This window comes from Meles meles, chromosome 5 (genome assembly GCF_922984935.1).
Source record: "Meles meles chromosome 5, mMelMel3.1 paternal haplotype, whole genome shotgun sequence".
In the NCBI taxonomy this organism is placed as follows: Eukaryota; Metazoa; Chordata; class Mammalia; order Carnivora; family Mustelidae; genus Meles; species Meles meles.
Genome location: NC_060070.1, coordinates 73,307,966 through 73,331,475, shown reverse-complemented (window position 1 = coordinate 73,331,475; position 23,510 = coordinate 73,307,966). Strand labels below are relative to the sequence as shown.

The 23,510-nt window shown below is 36.4% G+C and overlaps 1 protein-coding gene across 2 annotated transcripts in view; it reads left to right on the top strand.

Annotated features, from left to right (window-relative positions):
- LAMA2 (laminin subunit alpha 2) overlaps positions 1–23,510 on the top strand; it is a 661,080-nt gene that overhangs the window by 279,027 nt on the left and 358,543 nt on the right. For both annotated transcript variants that reach the window (XM_046006188.1, XM_046006187.1), the window contains exon 10: positions 16,624–16,784. In XM_046006188.1, the coding sequence (XP_045862144.1) occupies positions 16,624–16,784 (161 nt within the window). The remainder of the gene's footprint in view (positions 1–16,623; positions 16,785–23,510) is intronic.

The window sequence follows — 23,510 nt, the reverse complement described above, 5'->3', positions numbered from 1 at the left end:
GGGTTTTCCATATAAAGCATCATGTCATCTGCGAAGAGAGAGAGTTTGACTTCTTCCTTGCCAATTTGGATGCCTTTTCTCTTTGTTGTCTGATTGCCGTTGCTAGAACTTCTAATACTATGTTGAACAAGAGTGGTGAGAGTGGGCATCCTTGTCGTGTTCCTGATCTCAACGGGAAGACTGCAAGCTTTTTCCCATTGAGGATGATATTTGCTGTGGGTCTTTCATAGATAGATTTTATGAAGTTCAGGAATGTTCCCTCCATCCCTATACTTTGAAGCGTTTTCATCAGGAACGGATGCTGGATTTTGTCAAATGCTTTTTCTGCATCAATTGAGAGGACCATGTGGTTCTTCTCTCTTCTCTTATTGATTTGTTCAATCACATTGATTGATTTGCGAATGTTGAACTAACCTTGCAATCCAGGGATGAATCCCACCTGGTCATGGTGGATAATCTTTTTAATGTGGTGCTGGATCCTGTTTGCTAGGATCTTGTTGAGAATCTTTGCATCCATATTCATCAGTGATATTGGTCTGAAATTCTCCTTTTTGGTAGGGTCTTTGCCTGCTTTGGGGATCAGGGTAATGCTGGCTTCATAAAAAGAGTCTGGAAGTTTTCCTTCTGCTTCAATTTTTTGGAACAGCTTCAGGAGAATTGGGGTTATTTCTTCTTTGAAAGTTTGGTAGAATTCCCCAGGGAATCCGTCAGGTCCTGGGCTCTTGTTTTTTGGGAGGTTTTTGATCACTGCTTCAATCTCATTACTAGATATCGGTCTATTCAGGTTGTCAATTTCTTCCTGGTTCAATTTGGGGAGTTTGTAGTTTTCCAGGAATGCATCCATTTCATCTAGGTTGCTTAGCTTATTGGCATATAACTGTTGGTAATAATTTCTGATGATTGTTTCTATTTCCTTGGTGTTAGTTGTGATCTCTCCCTTTTCATTCATAATTTTATTAATTTGGGCTTTCTCTCTTTTCTTTTGGATTAGTGTGGCCAATGGTTTATCGATCTTATTGATTCTTTCAAAAAACCAGCTTCTAGTTTCATTGATACGTTCTACTGTATCTCTGGTTTCTACCTCATTGATCTCTGCTCTAATCTTGATTATTTCCCTTCTTGCGTGTGGAGTTGGTTTGATTTGTTGTTGATTCTCCAGTTCTTTAAGGTATAGAGACAGCTGGTGTATTCTGGATTTTTCAATGTTTTTGAGGGAGGCTTGGATGGCTATGTATTTCCCCCTTAGAACCGCCTTTGCTGTATCCCATAGGTTTTGGACCGAAGTGTCTTCATTCTCATTGGTTTCCATGAATTGTTTAAGTTCATCTTTGATCTCCTGGTTGATCCAAGCATTCTTAAGCAAGGTGGTCTTTAGCTTCCAGGTGTTTGAGTTCCTTCTGAACTTTTCCGTGTGATTGAATTCCAGTTTCAAAGCATTGTGATCTGAGAATATGCAGGGAATAATGTCAGTCTTTTGGTATCGGTTGAGTCCTGCTTTGTGACCCAGTATGTGGTCTATTCTGGAGAAGGTTCCATGTGCACTTGAGAAGAATGAGTATTCTGTTGTTTTAGGGTGGAATGTTCTGTATATGTCTATGAGGTCCATCTGGTCCAATGTTTCATTCAATGTTCTTATTTCTTTATTTTCTGCTACGATGATCTGTCTATTTCTGAGAGAGGCATATTAAGATCTCCTACTATTATTGTATTCATATCAATATGACTCTTTATCTTGATTAATAGTTTTCTTATGTAATTGGGTGCTCCCATATTGGGGGCATAGATATTCACAATTGTTAGATCATCTTGGCAGATAGTCCCTTTAAGAATTATGTAGTGTCTTTCTGTATCTCTGACTACAGTCCTTTGTTTAAAATCTAATTTATCTGATATGAAAATCGCTACCCCGGCCTTCTTTTGAGGCCCATTGGCATGAAAGATGCTTCTCCATCCCTTCACTTTCAGTCTGGGTGTATCCTTAGGTTCGAAATGGGTCTCTTGTAGACAACATATGGATGGGTCCTGTCATTTTATCCAATCTGCAACCCTGTGTCATTTTATGGGTGCATTTAGGCCATTCACATTGAGAGTGATTATTGAGAGATAGGTTTTTATTGACATCGTGTTGCCTTTGAAGTCTTTCTGTCTGTAGATTGTTTCTATATTTCTGTTCAATGATATTCTTAGGATATTTTCTCTTTTATAGGACCCCCCTTAATATTTCCTGCAGTGTCGGCTTGGTGGTTGCATAGTCTTTTAAGCCTTGCCGGTCTTGGAAACTCTTTATCTCTCCATCCATTTTAAATGTCAGTCTTGCTGGATAGAGTATTCTTGGTTGCATGTTCTTCTCATTTAGTACTCTGAATATATTTTGCCAGCCCTTCCTGGCTTGCCAGGTCTCTGTGGAAAGGTCTGACGTTATTCTAATGGGCTTTCCTCTGTATGTAAGGAGCTTCTTTGTCCTAGCTGCTTTTAAGAGGGTCTGTCGTGAAACATAATTCCTCATTTTAACTATAAGGTGTCATGAGGACTTTCGAGAATCTAAAATCTTGGGAGGAAATCTCTCTGCCTCTAGTACATGAACGTTGTTTCCATTCGTGAGATTGGGAAAATTTTCATAGACAACTTCTTCCACTATATCTTCTAGACTTCTTTCTTTTTCCTCCCCTTCAGGGATTCCAATAATTCTGACGTTGGAACGTTTCATGGCATCATTTATTTCCCTGATTCTGTTTTCGTGCCTTCTGAGCTGTTTGTTCCAGGCTTCCTCCTGATTCTTTCTCTCTATCTGTTTGTCCTCCAGATCACTAATTCTATCTTCTGTCTCAGTTACCCTAGCTTTTAGAGAATTTAGATTAGATTGGAACTCATTGAGAGCATTTTGAACATCATCCGTGGTGGCTTTCAGTTCTGCCCTAACATTGTGAACATCATCCCTGGTGGCTTTCAGTTCTGCCCTAATCAATTCTGTTTGGTCATCCATGGCTTTCTCCAACCTAGCTATTGCCTGGATAATTGTTAGTCTGAATTCCTTTTCTGACATATTGTCTATGTCAATAGCCATTAGCTCTGTTGCAGAAGGTCCATCCTCTGTATTTTTCTTCTGTTGGGTATTCCTCCTCCTAGTCATTTTGGTAAGAGATGACTGAACAGATGCAGCTGGACTTATCGATTGTGGTGCAGTCAAGGTGCACCCTGGAATGCTTCTGTGTAATCAGGGTTCCCCACCCAAATGAGAGAAAAAAGAAAAGAAAAAGAAATAGAGAAGAAGAAAGGGGAAAAAAGGGAAAAGAAAAAAAGGAAAAAAAGAGAGAGAGAGACAGATAGGAAAAAAAGGGAAGATAAAAGAGAAGGCTCAGCCCAAATGGGCCACAAGGTAAGATTTGTGAAGTATACGAACAAAAACAGACAAACAAAAAGACTGATAAAACTATATGACAAGAGAAATACATATATATGAAAAAAAAAAGGGAAGAACCTCATCAGAAAGAACTCCAAGTATAAGATTTATATATTATCAGGACAAACACAAATTCACAGAAACACTAACAGAAGGAAAAATTGGGAGAGTGGTTATAAATTCTCAGTGTGGGTGAGGAAGAGTATTTTGATTCTTCCTGAAGGTATCTTGATGTTTTTGTTAAGGGACTCAACTTTCCTAAGTTACAGGGGGATTAGAAACTGGTTTGCCTATAGGGGTAGCATTGATTGGGGAAAGGGGATTACCTTGAAGTTTAACTCTATATGTATAGTAGAAAATAAAAATTAAAAAAGAATAAACTAGACTAAACTAAGTTAAAATTTAAAAAATTAAAAAAAATAGAAAAGCAAAAGAAAAACACAGGTGTATGTATCAAAAAGTTCAGGTTAGAAGGTTATTAAAGAATTTGATGTACTGGACATCTCAGTGTGATGGTAAATAGGTTAAAAAAATTATCTGTATGTATAAAAAAAAAAGAACCAGAATATTGGTAAAGAGTTAAAAACAAAAGTTGTATTTATGGAGTAGTGGTGGTTGTTCTCTTGTAGTCTTTTTTTTTTTTTCTTCTTCTTCTTTTTTTCTTCCTTCCTGGTTAGTTTTCTGGGGGAGGGGCCTGCCACGTGGGTTTTCAGACAATGATGTTCCCTGAGTTAGGTCCTCCCGCTCCCCTCAACGGGGTGGGCTCTGAGGAAACTGTTTTTTTCAGGCTTTTGTTCTCTGGGGGTTTTTATGTTCTTTCATCTGTTTTCTCTCGCCTTGACAGCTTTTGATGGTTTTTGGAGTTTTATAGGAGAGCAAACTGCACCCTGACCTCCCTCTCAGAGAGAAGCCTCAGAATGTTCTGCAAGAGCTGCTGTCAGAGTCGGTTCTGAGTCACTGTCCCTGGGGATGCAGGAGCTCCTCGTTGTACCCAAAACCAGGGCAGCGGTGGCTGTCTAGGCAGCTCCAGACTGCCAGAGAGGTTCTGAGCAGAGATCGCACACTGAGATTTTCCCGCTGTCTCGGGCTGGGAATGTCTGGTTTTTCCGGGTGCCAGAGCTCCAGGCTAGCGCCTATGAGCACCTCTCCCAAGGGACAGTGTGGGATGCACGCATTTCAGGATTGCCGTCTGGCCAGGTTCCCAGCCCCTCACGGGAGCCAGACCCCACTCGTTCTCGGGTGCGCTGGCGGGTCAGGTGCACTGGCGGCTCAGGGATGGATACCTGATTTCTCCGCTGCACTCTCTCTGGCTCAGCGCCAGCGGAGGCTGTCCTGGGTCCGGGGACTTTGGTCCCTGACCCTAACCACCCAGGTTCCCACTATCCCCCCCCCCCCCCCCCCGCGATCCTTTGCTCTTTGTTTTTTGAGTGCTTTCAACCAGACTCCAAGTTAATGCTGGTTCCCAGATGCAGGGCACTCTCGTATTGGGGTATTACTTTCCAATCGGTCACCTCTGGTGGCTCCCTCCCCCTTTTGTTTATCTTCCAATATCAGTCCGATGTTCCCAGTCGGCTTTACCTGCCACTGGCGTCTTCTGCTCCTGTAGAGATCCAGACGTGTATAATTCTGATCTCAGGCTGATTTCATGGGTGGTCGGAGTTCTTTGGTAGGTCCATTATAAGTACTCTTATTAACATGTTTATGCTAACTTCACATGAGTTTGCCCCAAACTATTGAGCATTTTTCTGAAATCTGGCTTTAACACCTGAATCATCATTATGTGGATATACCATAATTTAACTTTATATAGCTATTGAGATTGTTTCTAATTTTGATTATTGTAACCAATGCTTTAGTGAGGATATTTGTGTATAAATATTTTTCAATTATTATAAAAACCATACATAGTAAAAACAAATTTTAACAATAGGGAAGAGAATAAAATAAATAGCAATAGTATCCTCTTCAATTTATTCATCCCCCAATCTCATTTTCAAATTTAACCACATTGAGTCATTTCTTCTATTAAATTCTGGAAAAACACATCTTCCAGACAATATCTAAATAATATTCTTAGTACTTTCATCACCATTAAATATTGCCCACTGACTCTCCATCTTAAAAAGAAATGTTTCATTCATTCATTTATTCCTTTTCTCCACTAGTCATTTTTCTTAAGTATGGTATATTTATCATGTTAAATAAAAAGTTTAAGTTATGATTTTATGATCTACTAAATTTAGACTCCTCTTTTGAGGTCCTACTATGTGTAAGTCCCTATACTCTCCACTGGTCTTCCAACTCACTTGACAATGTCTGCCAATTGCATCTTTATCTTTTCAAAAATCATAGTTATATTTAATTTGAGACCTAATTCTTCTAATTTTAAGACTGAAATGTAAGAATCAAAATTTATAATTAGATATATATTACTCAATATAGACCTGGGTTACCAAACTAGACACATTTCCCATGATAAATTTTTATCTTCATGTTTAGCTTGATGATTTCTTAGGAAAGAGTCTAAGTTACAGTGTAAAGCTTTGGACTTCTTGGTATGAGTAACCAGATAGTGGGAAATGCTATTTTATGACATTAACTTGATTACTAAAAAACTGATTACTTTTGGTATAAGGTGATTTTCCCTCCAAAGATTTATAAGAGTGCTTTAAATATGAAAAACAACTGTATGTTAAATTTGTTATAAACATTCCAGATTTTGTGTCTCACTATTGTTAAGATTATTTTATAAATGAAACTTTAAAATGTTTTATATAATCACCTATTACAACTTAAAGAACTTTAGCTATAAGACATTATGCCAGGATTGTTATGCTTTAATATTTTAATTGAATTTTTGATATGCCTTTAGAATTCTAAAACTCTCACCTATCCAAGATCAGACAAATGTATTCATTTTCTTAATTCTTTTTTTTTTAATTTTTTATTTATTTCTTATTTTTTATAAACATATAATGTATTTTTATCCCCAGGGGTACAGGTCTGTGAATCGCCAGGTTTACACACTTCACAGCACTCACCATAGCACGTACCCTCCCCAATGTCCATAACCCCCCTCCCCTTCTCCAACCCCCCTCCCCCCAGTAACCTTCAGTTTGTTTTGTGAAATTAAGAGTCATTTACGGTTTTTCTCCCTCCCAATCCCATCTTGTTTCATTTATTCTTCTCCTGTCCCCCTAACTCCCCATGTTGCATCTCCACATCCTCATATCAGGGAAATCATATGATAGTTGTCTTTCTCTGATTGACTTATTTCACTAAGCATGATCCCCTCTAGTTCCATCCACGTTGTCGCAAATTCATTTCCTTAATTCTTATTGTTTCACCTTTTTATACTTAGTTCCTTAATCAGTATGGAATTTATTTGGTATGTTTTATAAAGAAAGTTTCTAGCTATATTTTGTTTTTCTAGTAGTCTCTTTTAAATTGATCTATATTTAATACAATTTTTTCATTAAACATATTACGTATATTTATTTTATATTCTGTGTCTCTTAGTAGCGTTCTCTGTTACCTATATAAGCCTAATCCTGGGGCTGATTTTTCTGCTAATTTATTCATTGGGGCCCTATTTTCTTTGTGTTCGATGATTTTGTGTGTGTGTTTGTGTAAAAGTTCTAGTTTATCCTTTCAGGATCCTTGAGTTTGTATAATCTCTGATACTGTCTTCTAACTTGAATAGTACCTACAATTTTTCTTTTGTTCCACAAAGCCATGCTCAGTTAATCGGTCAGTCAACTCCAGGAAAGGATACTGGTTAAGAGATAGCTTATTTCTTTAGAATCTCCTCTCTCTCTTTCTCTCTCTCTCTTTTTTAGATTTTGTAGTTTCTGATCTTCAACTAGTTTCCTTATTTTAAACCAGCACAGCCATTTGTCTGTCTGTCTATCTCTCTTTCTGTCTTATCCTGTGTTGTCAAATGTCAAATGTTCTGAACAAGAGGGCATATTTGGGCATCTCGTTCACAATATTACAATGTTATAACATATAGGATTTTTACAAATGTTAAGATAGACATGGTCCTTATATGGAATATGTCTACACGCAATCTTAATGGGGATTTTAACATGAGAAGTAAATGTTAATTTCTTGGAATGCTTTTCAGCCTTTATTGAAATTACTAGATTTCTTTTTCGTTTGACTTATGAATATAATATGCTAAAATATGTTTATTAATATGAAACAATATTTAAATTAACAGAATAAAATCTTCTTGGTCCTTATGGAAAATCCTTTTAATGTACTTGAGGATTCAGTTGGTGTTTATTTTATTTAGGACTTGTTCATCTGAATTCATATGTAAATTGGTTTTGGCTATGACATCTGCCAGCTGTGCTATCTTGGCAAACAAATTAATTTCTCTGTTCCTTAGTTTTCTCATCTGTAAAATGGGAAACATTATAGTACTTATCTCATTTTGAGGTTTTGAGTATTAACTAAATTAACCCATGTGTCGTATATAGTGCCAAGCATAATACCTCACACAAAATGAGTACCATTTAATTATAAGCTGTTATTAGGTTTATTTAGGGCTACCTTAGTTAGATTTTGATACTAAGTTTTACTAGCTTCATAAACTAAATTACATAGCCCTCTATGTTTTAGATACTCCATTACAGTTTCAAACTTTGAAAACATTGTAAAAACTAACTGCTACTAAAATACTTTTATGATAATCTTTGACCATTTGTCCTCTTTTGATATCTTTGATTATTTTTAAGTTCTCTTTTACCTTATTTTCTTTGTTTATTTTTCAAATCATCCTTCTTTCCTGTGGTATTCATTTGTTTTTTCTCTTTTTTTCTTATAATTACATGAATTAAATTTTAATTATTTACATTTTTTAATGTATTTAACCTTTGGTTACTGTTTTTTTTCTATATCTCATAAACATTAAGTTCTTTTCTCACTGCTGTTATATATATACTTAGAAAACTATTTAATCACAATTGAAGTCTTTATTTCTCTTTCACTCAAGAGTTAAAAGGGGAAGTATTACTCATTTTTAGAGTGGTGGAATTTTGTATAAGACTTTATTATCATGGTTGATATTTCATGTTACCTCAATCCTAATTTATAATGACTTTTATTACAAATACAGAAATAGTAATTTATGTTAAGGAAAGAAGACATAGATTACTTCTGCTTTGAGAAATTGAGCATTTTTGTAGATTAATGAACTACGATAGATATATATACAATATAATGTATAATTCAACAATAGTAGATGATTCATGTTTTTCTGTGTCTTTTTTTTTTTCTAATCATCTATAAATATTAGAAAGGAGTAGGTGAATGTCATTCTCAGCCACGGATTTTTGGCCACTTTCTCTTTGAGCCCTCAAATCTTTTTTTGTCTATCTATATATTTTTGTACTTAAAATTAGTGTTTTTATGGAGTATGAATATCTTAAGTCATGTTTTTTTATTTTATTGTCATCATTGTAAAATGAGGGCTTATCCAAATGAATCAATTTTTTTAAAGATTTTATTTATTTGAGAGAGAGAGAGAGAGCACTAGCACAGGGTTGAAGGGGAGAGGGGCAGAGGGAAGGAGAAGCAGACACCCCACTTAGCAGGGGTCCTGCCCTGGGGCTCAATCCCAGGTCCCTGGGATCATGACCCCAGTCAAAGGAAGACAATTAACCTACTGAGCCACCCAGGAGCCCCCTAGTGTATCTGCTTTCATTGGATTCTACTTTGCTCATTACTAATATTACAACTCTGTATGCTCTCCTAATGTCGATTTACATCCCTTTTTTTTAAAAACTTTCTAACCATTTTGCATATCTCTGCTAAACATTATACACACATAGTTTTGTTTTTTTATTTAAATTATTTTTATTAACATATAATGTATTATTTGTCCCAGGGATACAGGTCTGTGAATTATCAGGCTTACATATTTCACAGCACTCTCCATATTACACACCATCCCCAATGTCCATAACCTAACCACCCTCTCCCTATCCTCGCAACCCTCAGTTTGTTTTGTGAGATTAAGAGTCTCTTATGGTTTGTCTCCCTTCTGATCCCATCTTATTTCATTTTTTTACTTCTCTACTCCCCATCAACCCGCTCTGCCTCTCAAATTCCTCATATCAGAGAGATCATATGATAATTGTTTTTCTCTGACTTATTTCATTCAGCATAACACCCTCTACTTCCATCCACATCATTGCAAATGACAAGATTTCATTTCATTTGATGGCTACATAGTATTCCATTGTATATATATACCACATCTTTTTTATCCATTCATCTATTGATGGACATCTAGGTTCTTTCCATAGTTTGACATCAAGTTTCTTTCCATAGTTTCCATAGTTGTGGACATTGCTGCTATGAACATTCGGGTGCATGTGCCCTTCAGATCACTACATTTGTATCTTTAGGGTAAATACCCAGTAGTGCAAAGGCTATCTATGTTGTAGGGTAGCTCTATCTTCAACTTTTTAAGGAACTTCCATGCTGTTTTCGTGAGTGGCTGCACCAGCTTGCATTCCCACCAAGAGCGTAGAAGGGTTCCTCTTTCTCCTCATTCTCTCCAAAATCTGTCATTTCCTGACTCATTAAAATTTTAGCCATTCTGACTGGTGTGAAGTGGCATCTTGTTGTGGTTTTGATTTGTATTTTTCTGATGCCGAGTGATGTGGAGCACTTTTTCATATGTCTGTTGCCCATCTGGATGTCTTCTTTGCAGAAATGTCTGTTCATATCCTCTGCCCATTTCTTGATTGGATTATTTGTTCTTTGGGTGTTGAGTTTGATAAGTTCTTTCTAGATTTTGAATACTCACCCTTTGTCTGATGTCATTTGCTAATATCTTCTCCTATTCTGTCCGTTGTCTTTTGCTTTTGTTGACTGTTTCCTTTGCTTTGCAAAAGCTTTTGATCTTGATGAAGTCCCAGTAGTTCATTTTTGACCTTGCTTCTCTTGCCTTTGGTCGTGTGTCTAGGAAGAAGTTGCTGCAGCTGAGGTAGAAGAGGTTGCTGCCAGTGTTCTTCTCAAAGATTTTGATGGATTCCTGTCTCACATTGAGGTCTTTCATCCTTTTTGAGTCCATTTTTTTGTGTGGTGTAAGAAAATGGCCCAGTTTCATTCTTCTTCATGTGGCTGTCTAATTTTCCCAACACCATTTGTTGAAGAGACTGTCTTTTTTCCATTGGACATTCTTTCCTGCTTTGTCAAAGATTAGTTGACCATGGAGTTGAGGGTCTATTTCTGGACACTCTATTCTGTTCCACTAATCTATGTGTCTGTTTTTGTGCCAGTACCATACTGTCTTGATGATGACAGCTTTGTAACAGAGCTTAAAGTCTAAAATTGTGATGCCACCAACTTTGGCTTTCTTTTTCAACATTCCTCTGGTTATTTGGGGTCTTTTCTGGTTTCATATAAATTTTAGGATTATTTGTTCCATTTCTTTGAAAAAAATGGATGGGATTTTGAGAGGGATTATATTAAAAGTATAGTTTTCTTTAGGTAGCATAGACATTTTCACAATATTTCTTCCAATCCATGAGCATGGAATGTTTTTCCATTTCTTCATGTCTTCCTCAATTTCTTTCATGAGTACTTTACAGTTTTCTGCGAAGAGATTCTTTGGCTCTTTGCTTAGGTTTATCCCTAGGTATCTCATGCTTTGGGGTACAATTGTAAATGGGATCAACTCCTTAATTTCTCTTTCTTCTGTCTTGCTGTTGGTGTATAGAAATGAAACTGATTTCTGATGCATTGATTTTATATCCTGACACTTTACTGAATTCCTGTATGAGTTCTAGCAGTTTTGGAGTGGAGTCTTTTGGGTTTTCCACATAAAGTATCATATCTGCAAGGAGTGATAGTTTGACTTCTTCTTTGCTGATTTGGGTGCCTTTTATTTCTTTTTGTTGTCTGATTGCTGAGGCTAGGACTTCTAGTACGATGCTGAATAGCACTGGTGATAGTGGACATCCCTGCCATGTTCCTGACCTTAGGGGAAAAGCTCTCCATTTTCCCCCATTTAGAATGATACTCGCTGTGGGCTTTTCATAGATGGCTTTGATGATATGGAGGTATGTACCCTCTATCCCTATACTTTGAAGAGTTTTGATGAAGAAAGGATGCTGTACTTTGTCAAATGCTTTTTCAGCAACTATTGTGAGTATAATATGGTTCTTGTTCTTTCTTTTATTAATGTATTGTATCAAATTCATTGATTTGCAGATGTTGAACCAACCTTGCAACCCAGTAATAAATCCATTTGGCCGTGGTGAATAATCCTTTTAATGTACTGTTGGAACCTATTGGCTAGGATTTTGGTGAGAATTTTTGCATCCATGGTCATTAAGGATATTGATCTGTAATTCTTTTTGGTGTGGTCTTTGTCTGGTTTTGGGATCAAGGTAATGCTGGCCTCATAAAATGAGTTTGGAAGTTTTCCTTTCATTTCTATTTTTTGGAACAGTTTCAGGAGAATAGGTATTAATTCTTCTTTAAATGTTTGGTCGAATTCCGCCAGGAAGCTGTTTGCCCTGGACTCTTGTTGGGAGATTTTTGATGACTGCTTCAATCTCCTTACTGGTTATGGCTCTGTTCAGGTTTTCTGTTTCTTCCTGGTTCAGTTGTCATAGTTTATATTCCTCTAGGAAAGCATCCATTTCTTACAGATTGTCAAATTTGCTAGCATAGAGTTGCTCATAGTATGTTCTTGTAATTGTTTGTATTTCTTTGGTGTTGGTTGTGATCTCTCCTCTTTCATTCATGATTTTATTTTGGTCCTTTCTCCTTTCCTTTCTTATAAGTCTGGTCAGGGGTTTATCAATATTATTAATTCATTTAGAGAACTAGCTCATAGTTTCGTTGATTTGTTCTACTGTTCTTTTGGCTTCTATTTCATTGATTTCTGCCCTGGTCTTTAAGATTTCTCCTGCTGGGTTTAGGCTTTCTTTGCTGTTCTTTCTCCAGCTCCTTTAGGTGTAGGTTTAGGTTGTGTACTTGAGAACTTACTTGTTTTTTGAGAAAGGCTTGCATCACTATATACTTTCCTCCACTTTGCTGTGTCCCAAAGATTTTGAACAGTTGTGTTTTCATTTTTATTTGTTTCCATGAATTTTTTCAATTCTTCTTTAATTTTCTGGTTGACCCATTCATTCTTTAGTAGGATGCTCTTTAGCCTCCATGTATTTGAGTTCTAACTTTCCTTTGTGATTGAGTTCTAGCTTCAGAGCATTGTGGTCTGAAAATATTCAGGGAATGATCCCAGTCTTTTGGTACCAGTTGAGACCTCATTTATGACCCACGGTGTGATCTCTTCTGGAGAATGTTCCATGTGCACTAGAGAAGAATGTGTATTCTGTTGCTTTGGGATGGAATGTTCTGAATATATCTGTGATATCCATCTGGTCCAGTGTGTCATTTAAAGCCTATATTTCCTTATTGATCTTTTGCTTGCATGAGCTTTCCATTTCAGTGAGCGGGTTAGTGTCCCCTGCTATTATTGTATTATTGTTGTTATGTTTCTTTGTTTTTGTTATTAATTGGTTTATATCGTTGGCTGCTCATCGTAGGGACTTAGATACTTAAAATTGTTAGATCTTCTTGTTGGATGGACCCTTTAAGTATGATATAGTGTCCTTCTTCATCTCTTATCATAGTCTTTGGCTTAAAATCTGATTTATCTGATAATAAGGATTGCCACCCCCTCTTTCTTTTGATGTCCATTAGCATGGTAAATTGTTTTCCTCCACCTTACTTTAAATCTGGAGGTGTCTTTGGGCCTAAAATGAGTTTCTTGTAGACAGCATATTGATGGGTCTTATTTTTTTTTATCCATTCTGATACCCTGTGTCTTTTGATTGGAACATTTAGCCCATTTACATTCAGGGTAACTATTTAAAGATATGAACTTAGTGCCATTGTATTGCCTGTAAGGTGCCTGACTATTACTGTATATTGTCTCGGTTCATTTCTGGTCTACTACTTTTAGGCGCTCTCTTTGCTTAGAGGACCCCTTTCAGTATTTCCTGTAGGGCTCGTTTGGTGTTTGCAAATTCTTTTAATTTTTGTTTGTCCTGGAAGCTTTTTATCTCTCCGTCTATTTTCAGTGACAGCCTTGGCTACATATTTTTCTCATTTTATGCTATGAATATATCATGCCAGTTCTTTCTGGTCTGCAGGTCTCTATGGATAAGTCTGCTGCCAATCTAACATTTCTACCACTGTTATGTTACAGACTTCTTCTTGTCCCGAGCTGCTTTCAGGATTTTCTCTTTTTCACTATGACTTGTAAGTTTTACTATTAGATGACAGGGTGTGGACCTATTTTTACTGATTTTGAGGGCAATTCTCTGTGCCTCCTGGATTTTGATGTGTGTTCCTTTTACTGTATTAGGGAAACTCTCTGCTATAATTTGCTCCAATATACCTCTGCCCCTCTCTCTCTTTCTTCTTCTGGGATCCCAATTATTCTAATATTGTTTCATCTAATGGTATTACTTATCTCTTGAATTCTCTCCTCTTATGGTCCAATAGTTGTTTTTCTCCCTTGCTCAGCTTCTTCATTTTCTGTCATTTGGTCTTCTATATCACTAATTCTGTTTTCTGCCTCACTTATCTTAGCAGTAAGACCCTCCATTTTTTATTGCACCTTATTAATAGCTTTTTTGATTTCAACTTGGTTAGATTTTAGTTCTTTTTTCCCCACCAGAATGGATTTTATTTCTCGAGAAGGGAATACTCTAATATCTTCCATACCTTCTTCGAGCCCAGCTAGCACCTTGATAATCATCATTCTAAACTCTAATTCTGACATATTACCAATGTTTGTATTGATTAGTTCCCTAGCCATCAGTACTGCCTCTTGTTCTTTTTTTTGTGGTGAGTTTTTCCACCTTGTCATTTTATCCAGATAATAATATATGCATGAGAGAATAAAATACTGAAAGGGTAGTAAAGACCCCAGAAAAATGTACACTAACCAAATCAGAAGAGACCCAAAACTGTGGGAGGGGGGGAGAAAATGAAATAAAAATTATATATATACATATATATGTGTATATATATGTATATTAGACTGGTGAATAGATCAGAGCCACCCATTTGATTTTGGGTGTATTTTGGTCTCTTAGAAGAAACTACCTCCCAAAATTTTAAGGAACAAAAAACGTATCTATACACAAAAATAAGGTAGACATGATAAAGGGATGGAATATGACTATAAAGATGAAAAAATTTTTTAAATTCTATAAAAGGAATTGATAAGATAAGTTGGTTGGAAAAAGAAAAAAAAATAAGGAGAGACTGTGATCAGGTTGGAGACTAGAACAAAGCCATGTGCTAGATTTAGGGTATATTTTGATTTATTAGAAGAAATTGTATCCCACAATTTTAAGGAAAAAAATCTATATGTATACAAAAAAATAAGGTTAAATACAATGAAGGGATAAAATATGGCTATAACAATGAAGATTTTGAGAGAGTTTTGAAGATTTTGAAAGATTTTTTTAAAAAGTTATTGTTAAGATAAACTAGTTAAAAATGTTGAAAGAGTAAAGAGGAAAAGTAAAAAAAAAAGAATAAGAAAAAATAAAATTAAAAAATTTAACTTTGCAAGACTAAAGTATCATGGGGAAAAAGCCATGAATTCTATATGTTGCTTTCCCCTAGCTGTGGAGTTCCACTGTTCTCGTAGATCAGTGCACTTGGTCTTGGCTGGATGTTCTTGCTGATCTTCTGGGGGAGGGGCCTGTTGCTGTGATTCTCAAATGTCTTTGCCTGAAGTGGTATTGTACCATCTTGCCAGGGGTCAGGCTAAAGCAATCTGCTCGAGTTTGCTCTCGGGATCTTTTGTTCCCTGAATGCTCTCCATACTACTTTGCATAATGGGAATGAGAATGGTGGCCTCCCAGTCTCCGGCCTATAGGAGCCAAGAGCTTGCGGCCCCACTCCTCACTGCACCCTCAGAGAAAACAAGTCAGTCCCTCCCATCCCCGTGGTCTCTGGGCATGCTCTGAGCTCACTCGTCCTGTGACTGTTTTTATTTCTGGCACATGGCCCCATTTGGTGTCTTCAGTCTCTGCAGATTCTTGCCATGTGCTCCCTTGCCTTTCCTCGTGCAGGAGGAAGGAGGAGGTCTCTCCGGATCTGCCACTTGTGGGGTCTCTGCTCAAAGAGCAGTGGCCTGATTGTGACTTGGATCACAGCTTAAGGTAACCCCAAGCTGAGAGCTCACTCCTTGGCTCTGTCTCTGTAGTCAGCTTCCCTGCTCCAATACCTGGGTGCTCTGCTGCATTCAGATTTTTGGGTCTTTCTGTGACCCACAGATCCTGAGTGCACACTGTCCCCACGAGGGTTCCACCCCCACTTACCCACTGGAGAAATGCCCTTCAGTGAAGTAGACTTCTAAAAGTTCTCCACACATAGTTTTAACAGGAGCAGTAAGACCACAAACATATGACATATGATTAGCATGTGGGTTTGACAGTCTTCTTCCCATTCTGCTGTGTGTTTCCCCTTGTAATGCTTCTTTCTTCCCTCCTTTCCTTTCTTGAGTGGGCTATATTTTGCTGTTTGGCTCTTACACTCTTCCAGATTTTAAAAGTCAATAACTTGTACTTATTCATCTGAATTTTCCATTCTTTTAATCAGAGAGAAGAATAGAAATTTTTTTTTGATGATTTAAAAAGAAAAAGTAAATTTAAACTGCTTTCATTTTTCTCCATATCTTGTTCTCAAAATATCTATTCCCACAAACTGTTGGTCTTTTTGTTGTTCTTGTACCCAATGATGTCATATTTAAATGATTGTTGTTTAATTTTGGGCTTAAGCAGTATATTTTTATCCACCAGGCACTTTTTCCATCTCATGGTAGTCTAAGCTATGAAGCAACATGTATCACAGGTCGCTGCTTGTTCTTTGAGTATCATTAATCAGCTACGAAAGTGAGTCCTTGATCATTGTGACAGTTTTTCTGTGGCCTCAATTTTGGTAGGAGCTTCAAGATTTTATCTTATTTTTTTCATTCTTTATATTTGTAAAGATATGTAAGAGATGCTGTGTTAGAGACTTGTAGCCAACTTCCAATTAAACCTTATACCCTTTGGGTTTAACTTTTCTTTATTAGTTTTTGTGTCAAAAAAGAATTATAAATATTAGTATCATGAAAATCTTAGGAATTTGTGTGTGTTTCAGTTGTTAATATGTGGCTTGTCTTCCCATAGGTTTGGCACCTGGGTCTTGTCATTGCAAACCTGGTTTCAGAGGTGTGAGCTGTGACCGCTGTGCCAGAGGCTACACTGGCTACCCAGAATGCAAGCCATGTAACTGCAGTGGTGCAGGGAGCACAAATGAAGACCCTTGTTTTGGACACTGTCACTGCAAGGTGTGTTGTGTATGCCGGTAAAGTCTGCTGTCAAGACAGAAGGTCCTTTTCCCTTTCTTTTCTGTTCTGTTCTGTCTGTTTGACCTTAGGTCAATTGTAACAACTTCTACTTTAAATATCCCCTACCTATCCTCCTCGTAAGTGTCTTTACAACCAGGACGTCCACACATCCACTGTTTGTCTAATTCTACGAACTCAAGAAGGACTGGTCACCCTAGGAAGAGGTGTCATTTCATGGCAAAAACCCCTTTTCCCCATTACCCAGCTAGTCTGTGAATTGCAAAATAGCATTACAAACAGCAACGATACACTCAAACCTTTCATAGCTTCATATATACCTCTGAAAACAATTCTGCCAGGGGTTAAATTCTGGCATTTTAGATAATCTTTTGAAGTTTAGACCCAGATTGTCTGAAAATATTACATTCAGATTCTTCTGTTTTATTTCTAAAAATGTATGAAACCCTAGTGGAATTGATTAAAGTCTCAATTTTTCCTCCTAAGAGTACTTTCAGAAATATGACCTTTTTTGTTGTACATACTCAGCTGATAGCTCATCGTGTTAATACTGAGGGAGGCATTACAACCACAGCTTGTATGCATAGAGGAAACAGAGGCATGCACAAGTCTAAAATGACAGAACTGATTTCCTTTAGCTGTGCTAATCAGTTCCAAAACACTGGGGTTAAACAGTGTTATCTATATTAGTTGACAAAATCCACTGAAAAAGTTAGAATGCCATACTGATATAAAAATGAATGTTACTTTTTTTTTCCTTTGTTCTCAATCATGGTTGGAACCTTCTTAAGAACCTTTATTAAATCATTAGTCTTGGGCACCTGGGTGGCTCAGTGGGTTAAGCCACTGCCTTCGGCTCAAGTCATGATCTCAGGGTCCTGGGATCGAGTCCCGCATCCGGCTCTCTGCTTAGAGGGGAGCCTGCTTCCCTCTCTCTCTCTCTGTCTGCCTCTCTGCCTACTTGTGATCTCTCTCTGTCAAATAAATAAATAAAATCTTTAAAAAAAGAAAAAAATAAATAAATCATTAGTCTTATCTAGGAAGCTGTAAATTACATGAAATTATATGCTTCCCTTTGTTATATGTGTATGTGCATACAAACATTAAAGTATAGCACAAGAAGTAAATATTAGTATTAATGCGAAGTGTATATTGATTGGGACAAGAATGTCTGACATAACAAGCTAAATATTATAATAGTTACATAATAAGTGTATGCTGTATCATGGGTCATTTAGGTGTTTTTTCTGCCTACTGAAACTGCACGACTCCTGTCTCTGTAAACTGGCAGAAAGTCCATAATCTATAGTAAAAGCTGTCATATACTGAAACAGTAAATTTCCTAGATATAGGACATTTTATTCCAATATTATTTGAAGTAACAAATTGCTGTAGCACAGACCAAGACTGTGTTGCCATCTGTTTATGATCACTTGTTTAATGAGACCTCTGCTCTTCATTCTGTGTGTCTTTTTGGACAATCCTACCGGCTTAGTTCATCTTCTCTGATACTTACCAAAATGTTGCTTGTGTGCATTTTATTTCTCTTACAAAACTCCATGGAAATCTCTGAGTTTTATCACTTGTTCAAGTAAAGGACAGGCAAAGCTGAGCTTAGAATGGAAGAGAAATCTCCCCAGTCTCTAGAATACAGGACATCAAATGGGAAAAAAGAAAAGGAATGTTTTTATATGCCTACTGTTCATACACTGGAGATGTCTAGTATTTGCAAGGAAAGAGTAACAAGTGAGGGAGGGATCCAGGCCTCATTTTTTCCTTTCTTTGGTAAATATAGAGAGAAAGGCTAGAATAAGTGAGCTATAGCCACTGGGAGGACTCAGAGGGAGAGCTACTTGAGCCACTGCCTGCCCTCTGCCATCTCTCTGTCTGCCTCTGTCTTGTACCGAGCAATTACAGTCCCAGTTAAGAAGCATCCATTTTGGGGTGCCTGGGTGGCTTAGTGGTTAAATTGCTGCCTTAGGCTCAGGTCATGATCCCAGGACCCTGGGATTGAGTCCCACATTAGGCTTCCTGCTCAGGGGGGAGCCTGCTTCTCCCCACTCCCACTCCCTCTACTTGTGTACTCTCACTGTGTCTCTCTCTGTCAAATAAATAAATAAAAATATATAAAAAAACAAAAAGGAAGAACCATCCTTCTTACAAACACATCTGAAGCTCTACACAGATAGTTAAAAGACAATAAACAGCAATTAAGGAATCATAAAAGAATAAATAAGTAAGTAGCATCATTAAAAGAGTTGCCTTTCAACTGTGTGACATTTTAAATAGATAACTATAACCGCTTAGATAAAACTCAATGTTTTTTTTCTTTTAGGATAAAAACTTGCAGAAAACAGATTTCAATAGACATCCACATAGTTTTAAAAATCACTCATTATATGCATACAGAAAGTGAATTATATCATAATATGCATGCATGTAATGTACTATAATTAAGTACCTATAATCTCTTGTTAAAAAGAATAATAAGTACATAGTATTCCAACAAAATATGCATGCAATTTAAATACTGAACAGACATTTATTAATGTAGAGAGAAATGTGGTAGGCCACTCTTTTACGAAAACATGATGAGACATAGGTGTGTCTGCTGGTTATTTGAAACAATATGGATTGATCAAAATGTTATTTAACAAGTAATACTTCATTAAGAAGCTAAGATACTGGAGACTTAAATTCAAATAAAATGGTATTAACATAAATGCTCATTTCCAAAATGCATATTAACCAATAAACACGTACACATTTACTTGGTTGCATTATAACATGTAATTTTTTTTTAAAGATTTTATTTATTTATTTGACAGACAGATCACAAGTAGGCAGAGAGGCAGGCAGAGAGAGAGGAGGAAGCAGGCACCCCGCTGAGCAGAGAGCCCGATACGGGGCTTGATCCCAAGACCCTGGAATCATGACCTGAGCCGAAGGCAGAGGCTTTAACCCACTGAGCCACCCAGGTGCCCCACATGTAATTTTTTTAAAATAATTTTCATTAGGAAGAAATTTTGTCCTTACTGAACTATGTAGATACTTTAAGAAAGAACTTGGTTATGAAGTCTTGGGTATATATATACTTCTATTGTAAATTTTAAATGGGTAACATTCTATCAAGATATACTGAGAAAAAGGGACACCAGTTCTTTCACTTCCAGTACAAGTATGCTGGATGAAACAGAGTAAATAAATTTGTAATTATGTCAATTCAGGAAAGAGAGGGAAATTTCTATATGTCAGACCCAAAAGAGAAACCTAAGTTAACAAGCATAAGCCCAAGCAGAGCTGAACAACGAAGGTCGTGGGGTGGGGGGTAGGAGACAGGTCCTAATCTACAAATGGAAATAAGGTTGGAAGTTTTAATGGCCTCTCTAGGACTTGACATTGAGGTTTGGACTCAAGGAGGGAAATTACAATTGAGTTCATTTACACTTAGACTCTAGAATTGTCCCCTGACAGTGAAACAGGCACTAGAAAATTCTACCTGCAAGCTAGCAGTGGCAACAGTAACTTTCTTTCTCCTTTGGGGCTCCAGGCGGGGAAAAATTAGTGTGCAGTGAGGAAGCAAACACCCAAACCTGTGTGCCATATGGGAATGGGGTCAGTTTTATTCTCTCTTTATGTTAGAATTCTTCAGCATGTCAGGTAAGTGGTATTCCCACAGGAAAGAAAGTGCCGCCTCACCTGATGATGAGCTTGCCATAAAGCAGTTCACTGCACGATAGAAAAATAACTACAAAACGAAATCAGGAGCCACAGAAGTCAGAATGTTGGTACACCAAGATCTAGAAGAATAAGATAGTTTGCAAGAATTCATATAAACAACAAAGTATATACTTTTATCATATTAATCATAAAATACATGAAAATGTATAATCATAAAACATGATTTGAAGATAAAAGAATAAAAAAGAATGAGAAAAACAGTACAAAATAGGACCCTATATTAAAATAAATAAGCAGCTTTAGAAAAGAAGTCAATATCATTTACTTCTAGAAATAAAAACTGTATATAGTTGAAATTTAAAATTCAGTGAATGGGCTGAGCAGATTAGAAACTGCTTAATAGAGAACTAGAAATGTGGACTTGAGAATATCACTTATTCATTGACATAGGAAGTAAAGACATGAAAACATGAGATGCTAAGTGGCATGGCTCATAGAAGGATAAAATTTAACAAAATTAGCAGGAGTTGCCAAAGAAGATACTAGATGAAATAGATGAGAAAGAATATCCAAAAATGATGAAAAGAAGAATTGTCAAGAATTAAAGAAAATTCAGTGTTTTCCATTTGAAGAAGATAAAAAAGAAATCTACCTCCTAAGCTCCCAATAGGCAACTTGTCCGCGAGTCAAGATTGAGAGAAAAAGTTTTATATGTGTTAGATATGTTTTTATTGCATATATCATATCATATGTGCAAGAGACAAATATCACGGTGTGTGTTTGCCATTGTCAGTCCAACTGTATTGAAAACACTGCTCAATGATGTACATCCTTTAGCAAGGAGAATATTGAAACCAGAGGAGCGTTCCAGTGGCTCGAAGAATGCAAGAATCTGTCTATAAAAAAGAGTAGCATTTCTGTATGTCAGTGATAACCAATTAGAAAATAGAATGAAAATATTCCGAATAGGAACAAAAACTATATGATACTTAGAAATAAGTATTTTAAAATGGAGATACTTTTTAAGAAGATTATTGAAGAACATAGGATAAAACTTTAAATTGGGAGATAGCAAATAATATCAAATCCTGGTGAAAACCAAGAGCAGTGCTGCTGTCATTTGGGTAAATTAGTACTACGACCTTAGGAGTACAGTAGGGTATCTGGTATCATTAAGATAATGAAGTCTGTCACTCAGCAACTCCACATCTAGACATTCACGCTAAAGAAACTTGTACACTGTGCAGGAAGAAGCAAAGAAAAGAGGTCCGCCATATACATAATTGTTTTAAAAATTAGAAAAAAATCGAAATATCCATATATCAGTAAGAAAAATGAAGTGCAATACATTCATGAAATATGATAGGAGAGCTGTTCCAGTGAGTTTGAAATAGGTCCTCATGCCTAAGCATTGATAAATCTCAGAAACTTCAGGAGAGGTGAGGAAAACCAATGTCATTGTGCTGTCATTTATGTGACATTGTAAGACATAAAACAGTTTCATATTGTGTGGACACACACTTACTTAAATTAAAAATTTTTAAATACACTGATATGTAGAATTTTGGAGACTAGTTAACTCTAGAGAAAAGGGGAAGGGATTAGGATAGACATGAAATAAATTTCAAATGTGACTAAATATTCCTTTAAAATATATCTGAAACACACATGAGAAATGTTAATATTTTTCAACCTCTAGGTTATGGGTAGTGGATAAATGTCATGTGTACTTTTCTGGTGCTTTAAAATAATTCCTAATTTAAAATTTCTTTAATCAAAGGAAAAAAAAAGATTTCCTGATTTGAAAAGAGGTAAATGAAATTAGTATGTATCAACTGCTATCAATTTTACACAGATATTCTGTTATATCTGTTATATCTTATTTACTCAATGATATTAGTGAACATCATCCTCATTATATTTCAAAATATGAAAACAATGTTAGCTCAAGACATAAAAATACTTACTAATTTTTATACATTATTAACACTTTTGAAATTCCTCTATGTTCTTGTGAGTTACAAGAGGGAAGCATTCCCAGATATATGAGTCAGTTGAATGTAAATGCTGGTCAGACTCTTGGTATTTATTTTAAGTACCACATGCTAGAAATTGGCTCTTTTGAAGTTTGGTGTCATGTTATCCATTCAAAGGCTGTTGGATTACAGACTCTGATACATAATATAAACTGACCTTGATCTAGGTTGTAACATGTGCTTTTATTTTATCAAAGTCTTATAACAGAAAGATAATAGTGAAGTAAAAGATTAGAAATCAAAGTGTGTATTTTTGCGTGCTTTGCTTTGGGTTTTCTACTGCACTTTCCATTAAGTCCTTATTGGCCAGCAAGCTTATGTGATCTGACCTTGGGTTATCTTCCCAGAATGTTCTGGAGCTTCAGTCCCTGTCTTCTAGCCTGCATTACATTCCTCAGGAGCACCAAGCTCTTTCTGGAATTTCAGAGTCTATTTAGAAGGGTGGGAAAACCTCACCCCTGGCCCTGGCCCTTTGTATGCTAGGCAGTTTTCAAGGTTCATCTTCACTTTCTTAGCAAAGCTGGGATCCTGGTTCCCCTGATAGAAATCATTCTCCTGCAGTAATCACTTATAACATCTTTGTCTTTTCCTTTATTATCTTTTCACAACTTGCAATCTATTTAATGTCAGCCTCACTTCTGTTATTTTTTTCATCAATCAATAAGAAGCTGACAGTGGCTCATACATAAAAAAAGAAGGAAGAAAGAAAATGAAACTATTGCAGAGATTTGAAAGTTACTAAGATTGGTTGATACCTATTTCTTAATCTATAAAATGATGATATTAAATCTTTCTTGCCTAACTCTCATAGGTGTAATTATAACATCAAAGCCTTTTGAAAGTATAAGGGATCATCATAAATACATACTAATTACTTTTTCTGTTTATTTATATTTCTTTTTATGAGTAGAAGTAAGTTTCTACTCTTTTCCTATAATGGGATTTTCATGGTGTGTGCTAAGATTTTTATTGTTTTTGTATTTCCCTTTCC